Source organism: Maniola jurtina, chromosome 5 (assembly GCF_905333055.1).
Source record: "Maniola jurtina chromosome 5, ilManJurt1.1, whole genome shotgun sequence".
NCBI classification, from domain to species: domain Eukaryota; kingdom Metazoa; phylum Arthropoda; class Insecta; order Lepidoptera; family Nymphalidae; genus Maniola; species Maniola jurtina.
In genome coordinates, this window is record NC_060033.1 from 798,176 (window position 1) to 810,956 (window position 12,781).

Here is a 12,781-nt window from a genome sequence, read left to right on the forward strand (position 1 = left end):
CCGGCCAAGTGCGAGTCGGTCTCGCGCACCGAGGGTTCCGTACTCGGGTATTTTTTTCGACATTTTGCACGATAAATCAAAAATTATTACGCATAAAAATAAATAAAAATCTGTTTTATAATGTACAGGTAAAGCCCTTTCATGTGATACCCCATTTGGTATAGTTATCTTACTTTGAAAATTTAAACGCATTTAATTTTTAAACTAACAAATTGAACACTAGTTGCTTCAAATAAATATTTGATTTGAACTTTTTTACTTTTTTAAAGACGCTTCTTCTTGAAACTGTATGCAGAACCACCAAATATTCGTCGAGTCGTCGGGTATTTGCAGTTAGCATCGCGTATTAAAAGTATGTCATCGCCTTATAACATCTAGTTTCAAACTGTATAATACGCATTGTTTAAAAGGTATCATGCAAAAATGTTCCTTATATAAATTACACAGTAACTTGTGTATGTAATTATTATATTTATTAGGGGTCTTAATTTTAATGTATGTAATAAATAAGAAAATATGGAAAATTTTATGACACTGTACCTACTTATAGGCATTTTATTATAAGTAATCAAATAATCTTTACCTATATCTATTAATAGAATTTGTTATCTTGTAATAATTAAAATCATAATGTAAACAATAATGAAATATTATTGATTTCCACAAAGGTGATCACGCACCTATTGTATGTGCAACTAACTCCTGATAACCCGAGGGCGTGATAAACTGTATAAATGGGTAGAAATGTTATTGTTTTTCTCCTGTATTTTTCCAGCGTGGTAGTGTAACTAATAGAAAAACCCGGCCAAGTGCGAGTCCGACTCGCGCACCGAGCCATTTTTTTCGTCATTTTGCACAATAAATCATAAACTATTAGGTATACATAAAAAAATCTGTTTTAGAATGTACAGGTAAAGCCCTTTCATATAATATCTTACTTGGTACAGTTATCTTGCTTTGAAAATTGAAAACACTAATTATAATTTGTTCATGAACACATTTTAATTTTTTTTTGATGTACCCACAAATTCATGGTTTTCAGATTTTATCTTTTACGTCAAGAACTATGTACTTACTTGCCAAATTTTATGATTTTAGGTCAACGGGAAGTACCTACCCTACGGGTTATCTTGACAGACACGACAGACGGACAGACAACAAAGTGATCCTATAAGGGTTCCGTTTTTCCTTTTGAGTACGGAACCCTAATAATATTATATCTTTATAATATATAATAAATTTTCACGCCTTAATCGCTGAAGCAAATTCTTCACAAAGTATGCAAAATCCGCTATGTATTTCTTTTAGGATTTGCAAACGAGGCCCGAGGCTCTGACACCCGTAGTCTCATTTGTAGGTCGCTATGTCGTATACTGAACGGCATAATATCAAAGGTACGTCATATCTGCTTCAAGGTAGGATTCTGTATACCGAATCCGCCTGGCTACTGACCACACTCCAGTTGTAACCAGCCGCAAAGCATTCCATGTGTTCCACCTGCGAGCTGGAGAGTTCAGTTCAGTTCCCCGTTCGCAGCCCCCCCTAATGGTGTAATACCTGTGGCCAATGGATCCGTTAACCTGGAGACCAACATTGCTGCATCATTCGTCAAATACTTGAAAAGCCGGCAACGCATTGGCGGTTCCTCTGGTGCTGCAAATGTTCAGGGGCAGCGGCAGGTAACCCGCGTGCTCGTTTGCTCACTATGTTTATATTATAAAAAAACCAGCCAAGTGCAAGTCAGACTCGCCCACCAAGGGTTCCGCATTCGGGTATTTTTCTAACATTTCGCACGATAAATCAAAAACTATTATGCATAATAAAAAAAATTCAAAAGAAAAATAAAACCGACTTCAAAAACCAAAAACACTAAAAAGTAGAAAATAATTTTTGTTTAGCTACACATGTAATGTACCTAGGTATGAAGTCGGGCGAGCATATTAAAACAAAATTAGAAATCCAAGAGTGAAGCTCGCCCGACTTCATACCTAGGTACATTACATGTGTAGCTAAACAAAAATTATTTTCTACTTTTTAGTGTTTTTGGTTTTTGAAGTCGGTTTTATTTTTCTTTTGAAAATTTTTTATTTCACAATTTTTAGTGGCCCCACTGTACTATAATATGCTAGGCCCAGTTAAAACCCTACTGTTTACTAAGCTATTACAGTGATCGCGAGCCATTTGCTCTTATCCATTGAGGAGTTCTGTTCTCCATCTCCGAAGATATTCATCAGATCTTCACCAAATTTATATGGGACCACCTGCACAGTATACACTTTCAAACGAAAAAAAAATTTCCAAATCGGTCCAGGGGTCTTTGAGTAATCAGGGAACATACATACAAAATAAAAAAAAATAAAAAAAAACATCCCGACGAATTGAGAACCTCCTCCTTTTTTGGAAGTCGGTTAAAAATAAATAAAAATCTGTTTTAGAATGTACAAGTAAAGCCCTTTCATATTATATAACACCACACTTGGTATAGTTATCTTACTTTAAAAATTGAAAATACTAATTATTTGTGCATGATCCATTTTTAATTTTGTTTAGTACAGTACCCTATGGCCTACAGGTTTTCTTGACAGACACGACAGACGGACAGACATCCAGCCAGACAGACAGTAAAGTGATTTCATAAAGGTTCAGTTTTTCCTTTTGAGGTGCGCAACTCTAAAAAATATCGATAATTCGGGATTAGAAACACGCGTTTTTAAACACGTGTAGCATGATGCTTTGGTGATATATTAGTGATGTATTCGTATTGATGTCTGAGATTGGTATTATTGATATGGCCTAATATAGTCATACATTATCTATCTCAGACATCTACAGTATCACGTGGTGGTCACGTATGTATATACCACAAAATACCTTCTTATTTTGTGCACGTACGCACTACGCAGGTGTAAGGTAGGTCAGGCGGTGGGCGCTTATGACGTCACCACATCTGTAGGTAGTTGGTACCTTATGGCGTAGCGTAATAAGTGGCATGACATTCGATACCTGGCAGGGGTTATTTAGTTTATAATATCTAATACCTCTTATCTTTTTGTAGTATACGTTTTGATAAATAAAATATCACTTGCTTTGACGGTGAAGGAAAATATCGTGGGTCTGCATGCCTGAGAGTTCCCCAGAATCCGATCAGAAGTCTGTCGATCCGCACTTGACCAGCGTGGTGGCTACTGGCCTGACTCTAAAACTACTAACTTTGAAAGGAAATACGTGTTCAGTAGTGGGCCGGCAATGGGTTGAAATGTGAAATAGCGTGCTCTTCAATGCAAGGAGGAAACGGCACGAATTTTTAATTTCATAGAACACGATTTTTTTTATGAACCCCAGTACCACTGACCTCTACTAATACGCTGGACCTGCTATTGGTGACTTATTTTTAAAGCAAGTGAACATCATAACGTGAGTGAACGTACCTGTACTTAGAACTAATTGACGAGCTCTCTGGCGCAGTGTTAATAACGCTGTGGTGTGGGAAGTGAGAGGTTCCGGGTTCGATTCACGGCAGTTTTTGGAATTTTATGATTTCTAAATGTCTGATCTGGTCTGGCCGCCCAGCTTCGGTAGCGACTAATTACCACCCTACCGACAAAGCGAGCCGCCAAGCGATTTAGCGTTCCGGTACGATGTCGTGTAGAAACCAAAGGAGTAATGGGTTTAATGAAAACTGCCATACCCCTTCCAGGTTAGCCCTTAGACTGCATCATCACTTACCACCCGGTGAGATTGCAGTCAAGCGCTAACTTGTATCTGAATTTAAAAAAAATTAAGTAGGTACTAAGTAAGCATTATGCAGGTCATAAAGGTCGTTGACTCAATCGTAAAGGTAAACTGCCGTGTTTTGGCATACATTTTACGATTACAAGTTTTCCATCAAACAGTGATAGAACTGATAGAGGTCTATCACGCGTTCCCAGCGTGATGACCGCGTGATACTGCGTGACCGATAGTAGCCCACCCTTATCAAGAGTGAAAGTAAATTGTCGGATTAGGGTAACATATCTATCTGGTAGGTACCTAATAGATACCTAGTAGGTAGGTATAGGTACCTACTTGAATTTGATAACTGATGGCACAGCAGAATATTTTGGTCGGTAGGTAGGTACCTACTAAGCACTAAGTAGGTAGGCACAGATGCCCGTGATTTCGTCCGCGTGATAGGATTTAGCAGAATCCCGTGGGAACTCTTTATTATTCCGGGATAAAAGTATGTAGTCTACACGGGCATAGACTACTTTTATCCCGGAACAATCCCTGGGATGCGAGCTGCCTCTGTACCAAACCAAATAGGTACTTATTTAAATTGATGTCCGCGACTTCTTCCATATGAATTAAAAGGTTTTTAAAATACCCGTGAGAACTCATTGTTTTTCCGGGATAAAAGTACTTAGTTTATATCCCTGCAAACTATCTCTATAGGTACTAAAATTCGGCGGTGAAAACATAGCAGACAGACACACTTTCGCATTTATAATATTAGTAGGGAAGTATGGACGTTAGAACAATAACAAGATTTAGATTTCCCCATAGAGAGAGGAAGGAAAACTAAAGAAAACAAAGGAAACTATTGAGCTCACAAAGGAAAAAAAACTGGCCAAGTGCAAATTAAACTCGGTCCGGGTTCCTTAGAGAGAAGAAACATAAGTAATATTTAAAAATAGTTATTTATAAGTAGGTATTACATGACAAAAAAATTAAAATGTGTTCACTGTTCATGAATCAATACTAATAAATAAAATTGGAGTGTCTGTCTGTAATTTCGAAATAACTACGGTCATATGATTATTTGAACGATACTATAACTAAATCACACGTTTTTAAAATTTTTGTCTGTCTGTCTGTCTGTTTGAAAAGGCTAATCTAGGGAACGGCTGAACCGATTTTGACGGGATTTTCACAGACAAGTAGAGAATATTGACCAGGGAGTAACATAGGCTACTTTTTTAACCGACTTTCAAAAAGGAAGTTGTGTTTTTCTATCTATACTTATACACCGAAATCTCCGAGATTTCTGAACCGATTTGCGTCATTTCTTTTTTAATCGATAGAGGAACTTTGCGACATTGTTTCATAAAAAATTTGGAGTCCAACTCCTCAATCCTGATGCTGCAGGGTATCTGACCAATCCACGCGGGCGAAGCTGCGGGCATCAGCTAGTAAATAAATAATAATTAGCATTTTTAAATTTTCAAAGTTAGATAACTATAAAGATAATTAGTGGAGTATCATTTACGCGCCTACGACTGTTTTTAAAATAATGCGCATGTTCATTTACCACTTCTATACCTATTCGGTGGTACCTAGTTGAGTGCCTGTAGTCACGTTTTGCTTGCGTCCATTGATATGTCAATGCTTGCGTCCTTCCAAATTCGTGAAGGTTAGATAGCCAGTTTATCAGTGAGAATTAATAAAATTGTTACTAAGCCTGGGGCGTCCTCTGGCAAAGGCGAAAGTCAAATTAGAGTAATTCTACTAGTCTTTAAATATTCAATTGAATTCATTGCAATGTATGTGAATGGATGTATGTCTATTAGCGTCTAACTACAAAAGTATACCAAAGAATAATATAATAGAACTATACTAATACCTAGTACACGCACCATACCAATGTAATGGATCAACAATAGCTGTTTGTAAAATAAGCTTACGCAGTTTCGTCACTCGTATTGCGTATGTATTAGATAATAACAAATCAATCAATTTTAAACTATAATACTGCAAATTTAAGGTTGGTAACGGTTTAGCAAATAATTCTGCAGTGTGTTATATTGTTATCAGTGCAAGTGCATAGGAAGTGCATAGATAACAAATCCACGCACTGCTTGAATGATTCTTATCTTACATGGAGACAAAGGACTTATATATTATGGTGTAAGCTTGTAATGTACCTACTAAATAGCATTATTTTCACTATACCTTAGGTAATAAACAATGTATCATATTATTATCATCATCAACCCATATCAGGCCCACCCTTTTCATTCTGAGGGGAGACCCGTACTTAGTACCTAACTAGGCACTAAGCGATGACGTACCTGGCGCAGTGGTAAGCGCTGTAGGAGGTCCCGGGTTCGATTCTAAATCACTGGTCTGGTCTGGGAGGCTTCGGCCGACACCACCCTTTCCTCCCAAACCTCCTCCTTTTTGGAAGTCGGTTAAAACCCAAATCTTATTATAATATGCTTATTACTAGCGTTCTACTAGGGATCCGGAAGTCGTGCCGCCAAGCGATTTAGCGTTTCGGTACGATAATGTATAGAAACCAAAGGGTTTAATGAAAATTGCCATACCCCTTCCAGGTAAGCCCGCTTCGATCTTAGACTGCATCATCACTTACCACCAGGTGAGATTGCAGTCAAGGGCTAACTTGTATCTGAAAAGAAAAAGCGCGGGTCTCCTTTCAGAATGAGCAGTTTAGACTTTAGACATACCTATCTACTCCACCATGCCAGCCAAGTCTGGATTGGCAGACTTCACAATCTTTGAGAACTTTATAAAGAAATCTCAGGCATGCAGGTTTCTTCACGATTTTTCCTTTGAACACCGAAATGTTAGATGCTTTGGTAGCCACAGCCAGGATCCAACCCTGGACCTCTTGAATAGGAATCCGACGTCTTCACCACTAAGCCATCACCGCAATAAACAAATAATAAACTATTTATAGTTTATTTACGTAGCGCCCCCCGCGACCCTAGAGCGCTATCGTGAAATAACAATCTTATCTATTACGGTTAAGCACTACTTCAAAACATGTTATTAAATAACATTATGTTCGCAATAATATGATAATAAATAATAATCGGTCGATAAACTAACCAGGCCTTGGATCTAGGAATTTGTAGTAATGCAGTGGCCATATCTGTAGTTTTCAGGTAAGCACCAATCTCATCATCACAAGCCGTCGCCGGCCCACTACTGAGCATAGACGTAGGCTATAGAGTCCATCACGCTGTGCAAGTGCGTGCTGACTTCACACATTTGAAGAACTCTTAGGCATGCAGGTTTTTTTTACTTTATAGACTAGCGCTTGGTTGCAATCAGACTTGCTAGCATGTGATGATGCAGCCTAAGATGGAGCTCGCTTGCCTAGAAGATGCTTAATCACTCTTGATTTGAAGGTACTCATATTAAAAGTGGAAGGGAAAACTGATGCCGGAGGGGTGTTCCATATCCCAGAGGTTCGGATTAGAAACGATCATGATAATAATAGCGATCGCTAAAAAGATCAGGTGTGAACCCACCTTTAATTAGGTTTTATCTTCTTTTGCACACAGCACAACCCTACTATCCTACTACACAAGAAATACATAGTTACAACGCAATATGTTAAAATCTGAATCATAGTGTTATTTTAGTACATTGCCTAATTATCATTATCTTTTCAAATTCGCCGCTTACCGTGGAAATCATTAATTAGTATATTATTTTATCTTCACTATAATATGACAGATATTTATCATAATTTATAAAGAATTACTTTTACCAGTAAATCGGTATTACTAAAATATACCTCACGGCCCCTTTATAATCCCTAAAATAAACAATGTATTACATAATAATTAATGCAATCATCTTAATCAATACTAATACCTATTATGCAAATAAGATAAAGTCGAAAACTAAAACCCGACGCTACGAACTAAACGCTGAAATATTATAGTGAAATTGCTTTTCTGTCGCTTGGTATATTTAATAACGATTCAAAAGAACTTGTAAAAGTCTAGCTGAATAAAAATATTTTGAATTTGAATTTGTTGTACATTTATATTCATGAGCTCAGAATTTTCTCTTCTTTCATTTGACCTCCCACTCGATACAATAGCAAAAAAAAAATTTTGTAGACCTCCATTTTTTTGATGATTTAGTTGAATATTTAACCGTTAGATGAATATTTTATAAAATATAGCTTAAGTCACTCCGACCTTTACAACGAATCAATTGACACGTCATTCATTAAAATCGGCCCAGTAGTTTAGACGCTACGGTGGAACACATAGAATCTGGATACAAACATACATACATAGACTGCTAAAATCATAACCTTCCTTTTGGCTTTGCCGCAGTTGGGTAAAAAACGTATAACGGCCCGTTCACACATGGGAGTCCGTTTTACGGCCGGTTCACACATGTCTCCGTTTTACTGTTCCGTTTTATCGTGTACGTTTTTTTTTCGTCGATGGCGTATGTAGTTGTATGAGCGACTTCACACATGGCACAGTATTCTGTATACAGTAAACAATATCGTTCCGTAAAAAAATTACATTCCGTTTTGTCATCGAATACTGGACGACGGAACAGTAAAAATATACGGATACGTAGAATTTTAACGGATAGATCCATCCTTGTAGAATAGCGGCGATATACAGCGAGTTTTCTGTTCACACATCGCATCCAGTAATGACGGATCCGTTGAACGTTATACGGTGCCTATGTGTGAACACAGCATAAATTTATGACGTATCCATTAAAAGCGTACCAGTAAAACGGACTCCCATGTGTGAACGGGCCGTTACTGGTAGGTACGTTTTTAACGGATACGTCATAAATTTATGCTGTGTTCACACATAGGCACCGTATAACGTTCAACGGATCCGTCATTACCGGATGCGATGTGTGAACAGAAAACTCGCTGTATATCGCCGCTATTCTACAAGGATGGATCTATCCGTTAAAATTCTACGTATCCGTATATTTCTGTTCCGTTCGTCCAGTATTCGATGACAAAACGGAATGTAATTTTTTTACGGAACGATATTTTTTACTGTACACAGAATACTGTGCCATGTGTGAAGTCGCTCATACAACTACATACGCCATCAACGAAAAAAAAACGTACACGATAAAACGGAACAGTAAAACGGAGACATGTGTGAACCGGCCGTAACGGGGCCCATCCGTTATTAAGGCTACGTTTTTATTAGAATCCGTAGAATTTCGACTATGTATGGTAGGTATTTAGCTGATTTTGACGAAAGGTATATAGATAGCTTGCATCATAGACATAGGCTATTTTTTATCCCGGAAAATGAAAGATTCTCCAGATCTATGAAAAACCTAAATCCACACGGATGAAGTCGCGGACAGCATCTAGTTTCTTATAATGCTAAGTACCATTATACTGAGCACAGATTTTCGCATTAGTTGATGTCTTCACGTGAATAAAGGTTCGAACATACAGCAAAAAATCATATCCGCCGTCACCATTCGAGCCACGACGAAAATTTCTATTGGTGTGGACGTGCCATTACAAAAAGCAAAATAAAAAACTAGGTTCTTAAAATTCACTAATATAATTTATTAACATTTAAAACCTATTCTTATATGTAACAAATAGTATTATGTTAGTACCAGTAGGACTTGGCGGGTACTCTGTCTTCTTCGATGCCCATTGATTCCATGATGTCCATTTCAAATGTACGTAGCTTAGGATCGAATGTGATCTGCAAGATAACAGTTAAAATTGTAATGTTTATAGTTTTTAGGGCTCTAGCTGGACCTGACCTGAAGAAGGTGGCGGGCAGCGGGTGGATGAGGAAGGCGGAGGACCGTGTTTGGTGGCGCGCTCTTGGAAAGGCCTATGTCCAGCAGTGGACGCATACAGCCTGATGGAATGGAATGCAAAGGAACTGAAGGGTGCCAATGTAAACTTATTACTAAGCCTCTGCTGTCCGTCCGTCTGTTTGTCAGCAGGATCTCGTGATCCGTAATAGGTAGAGAGATGGAATTTTCAGTGAGTAATTTTATTGCCGCTATAAAACAATAATACTACATAATACAAACCATGTTTTTTTTAATTTTATAGACTAGCACTTGAGTGCAATCAGACCTGTTGGCTAGTGATAATACAGCCAAAGATGGATATAATTGAAGGGGAAAACTGATGCTCAATGGGTGTTCTATATCTTAGAAATAAGGAGGCAAATAGCTTCGTACGTGTCTATGGAATTTCAACTATGTATGGGTGCCAACCTTGGCGATGCCTTGCGGTACAATATTAGAAAGGTGGAGGAGGAACCAGGTTAAAAGCATCTAAGCAGCAAGCAACTAACCTTGTTAGCGATGGCAGCAGTGGTGTCCTTATCAACATTCTCTATGTACAGCTCTTTGCTCTTGTAGTCCATGGTCTCCTGGGCTGCTTTGGGGATTGGTATGATGCGACTGCTACTGATTGACACCCGCACCTACAATATAATAGGAGAATTAGGCCCGAATCACACTATCAACATTGACACAAAGGATGGTGAGCAGTTTTGGATCCAGCACCACTAGCCACTGGATATCAATTAAGTACTTAAAAAGGTTATACAACTGTGCCCCTCTTACCATCAAAATACATCCAAGAGGAACTGAACTATGGATGAATAAAGTACGGTATTTTTCTTTAACAAATCGAATAATTATTATAAAATCAGTTCAGCTAGTCAAGTTAGAATCGGGCTCGCACATGAAGATTTTTGTCCCATCGTACAAGTTGTGTAATGTTTAATTTACATGGTGGCCATTTTAAAATTATAGTAATAGCTGTAATAGAAATGACATTCTGTAAAAATTTCTCTATTACGCATCATGTTATACAGCCCACTGACAGACAGACAAACAGATGGAAGGACCTCAAGTAATACCAGGGTCTGTCCATCTGTATCAACTGTATCATCAGTATCAACCCCTGCTCCCATTGGTACCCTTCGGTATAGCATCTTGAAAACTGAGGCTGGTGTTTGTAATTTGTTGCTCATATAGATCAGTCTCTAGTCTGTGCTAGGACTGACAAAAATCAAGTCAATAATATTGATTTATGACTATAAGACTTAAAATAATAAAATAGTTAATAGGTACAACAATAAACTACCTTTTCTCCATCCTCTGTGTACCTCCACTCAGCCTCAGTGGCCTTCAACGTCTCCGGATCAACTAGCTTCACTCCCGTAGTAACCAACAGGGGTGCTTCTGACTGAATTGTGACACCAGGAAACTCTTTGTCTTTACCCACCTAGAAATAAGTCAAATAAAACGTAAACAGACTAGAAGTTTCATTTGGAAAAGGAAATTAGTAACTGTTGGCATAGTACTACCACTATTATAAGTTGCATAATATGCTAAATTAATTTGTGCAGAAAAATCTCTTTTAGTATCTTCATAATCAACCCATCACCAGCTCACTACTGAGCATGGATCTCTGAGAATGGAATGGGAAGGTTGTAGTATGTTGGCCAAGTTAGTACACTTCACACACCTTTGTGAACATTATGGAGAATTCCCAAGCATGCAAGGTTTCGTCGTGATGTTTTCCTTCCCCATTAAAGTAAGTAATACTTAATTGCTTAAAACACACAGCTCTGAATAGCTCACATGACTCGGAGGCCAACGACTTAGTCACTAGTCTTTCACCAGCTATAATACTTACAATGCGTAAATGTGTGTTTAGTCCCTCCACAAAGACCCAGTTTCTCTCCTGAATGACTTGCGAGACGATGCCTTGCTTGCCTTTATCCTTGCCCACCAGTATCTCCACTCTGTCACCTCTGAAACATACAAAGACTGGCTATTTTAGAGATCACTAAACACCTTCATCGCCAAGCATAATTGCTTGTTTTCTAAGGTTTTGAAGAGTGCAAACTGTAAACGGGACCCTATTACTAAGCCTCCATTGTCTGTCCGTCCTTCTGTTTGGCAGCCTAGTCTCTAGTCTGTGTTACTCTGCATGCAAAATAACTTAACTGCTTGCTTCGCTCAGTGGAATATCCAAAAAACCTTTCTTAGTGAGAGTAGGTATGTTATAGAGAAAGCCTACATACAAAATCTCAAGGGTCTAGGCTTGTTATACGCAAGGCATATGACCCCAGCAGTTTGATTTGTATGTTGATAAGTTTGTCAGTTTATGCTTTTATACGTGAAATGAGATGTTTATAATACTGTACTTGAAAATCATCCATTCTCCTATAGGTTCAAGGAACACTTTTTTCCTCTGTGTAGTACGTTCATTCTGCCGCGCGAACTGCATAGTCCATGGTCTATTCGTAGTGAAACGATACTTCTTCCGAGCTATCTGCGCTGCCGGGTACTGTGGATAGCCCTTAGGATTCCTCCAATAGACCTAAAAGAAAACAATAAATAGTTTTTAGGTTATAATCCAGTGCTAACATTATATGGAAATAAGCACCATTCAAACCTGTTCATAACTTCTTTTGATGTATGATTCTGGAAGGTTGGAATATTTTACTGTCAATTCGCCCACTTTCTTGCACAGAAAATTGTATATTCGCATATTTTATTTTTAACAAAAAAATCAACAATGAAAACGTCAAACGATTTTGTTGTTTTTTTAATTAAAAAAAAACGTGACATTGACAATGGCATTTGTTTGTTTTTTGACACTTTTTTGACGTTTTTTTTGGCTTTATGTAACCTGTGGTTCACCGAGCATCGACAATACATAATTTACTGGTGCCGCCAGACACTTGTTTCAAACATTTTATGTAACAGCAAGCTTCGGCAAACACCACTGAGTACTTTTTATACAATATAGTGTTTGGCTCATCTCTTAAAAATTGTTCCTTGCAGCAATCGGATGGAACGACAAACACTCGCAAGCAAGCGTTGGCAAACTTAAGCAAACACCAGTCCACATACTAATTACTGGTGCTTATTGTTTTGCTGTTTGTCACAACACGCAAGCCACTGGCGGCACCATAAAAATAAATAGTTACCTTGAAAAAAATTATAGGTTGGCATCACAGACCAATAACATATAGGTTGGCATTTTATTGGC

The 12,781-nt window shown here is 38.0% G+C and overlaps 1 protein-coding gene across 1 annotated transcript; it reads right to left on the reverse strand.

Annotated features, from left to right (window-relative positions):
* Positions 1 to 9,290: 9,290 nt before the first annotated feature.
* On the reverse strand, positions 9,291 to 12,348 carry LOC123865759 (probable 39S ribosomal protein L24, mitochondrial). The gene is made up of 6 exons (XM_045906981.1): positions 12,182 to 12,348; positions 11,931 to 12,106; positions 11,417 to 11,534; positions 10,862 to 11,002; positions 10,062 to 10,193; positions 9,291 to 9,452 (listed from the first exon to the last, which is right to left on the reverse strand). The coding sequence occupies exons 1-6, from the start codon at positions 12,275 to 12,277 to the stop codon at positions 9,354 to 9,356; spliced, it is 762 nt and encodes a 253-aa protein (XP_045762937.1). The 5' UTR covers positions 12,278 to 12,348; the 3' UTR covers positions 9,291 to 9,353.
* Between the last annotated feature and the right edge of the window lie 433 nt (positions 12,349 to 12,781).

Excerpts from the sequence above, each read along its gene's own strand:
- LOC123865759 (XM_045906981.1), bottom strand. The coding sequence starts at position 12,277 with ATGCGAATATACAATTTTCTGTGCAAGAAAGTGGGCGAATTGACAGTA. Across the intron at positions 12,107-12,181 it reads TCAAAAGAAGTTATGAACAG|GTCTATTGGAGGAATCCTAA; the intron begins GTTTGAATGGTG and ends GTTTTCTTTTAG. Across the intron at positions 11,535-11,930 it reads GGAGAATGGATGATTTTCAA|AGGTGACAGAGTGGAGATAC; the intron begins GTACAGTATTAT and ends TGTATGTTTCAG.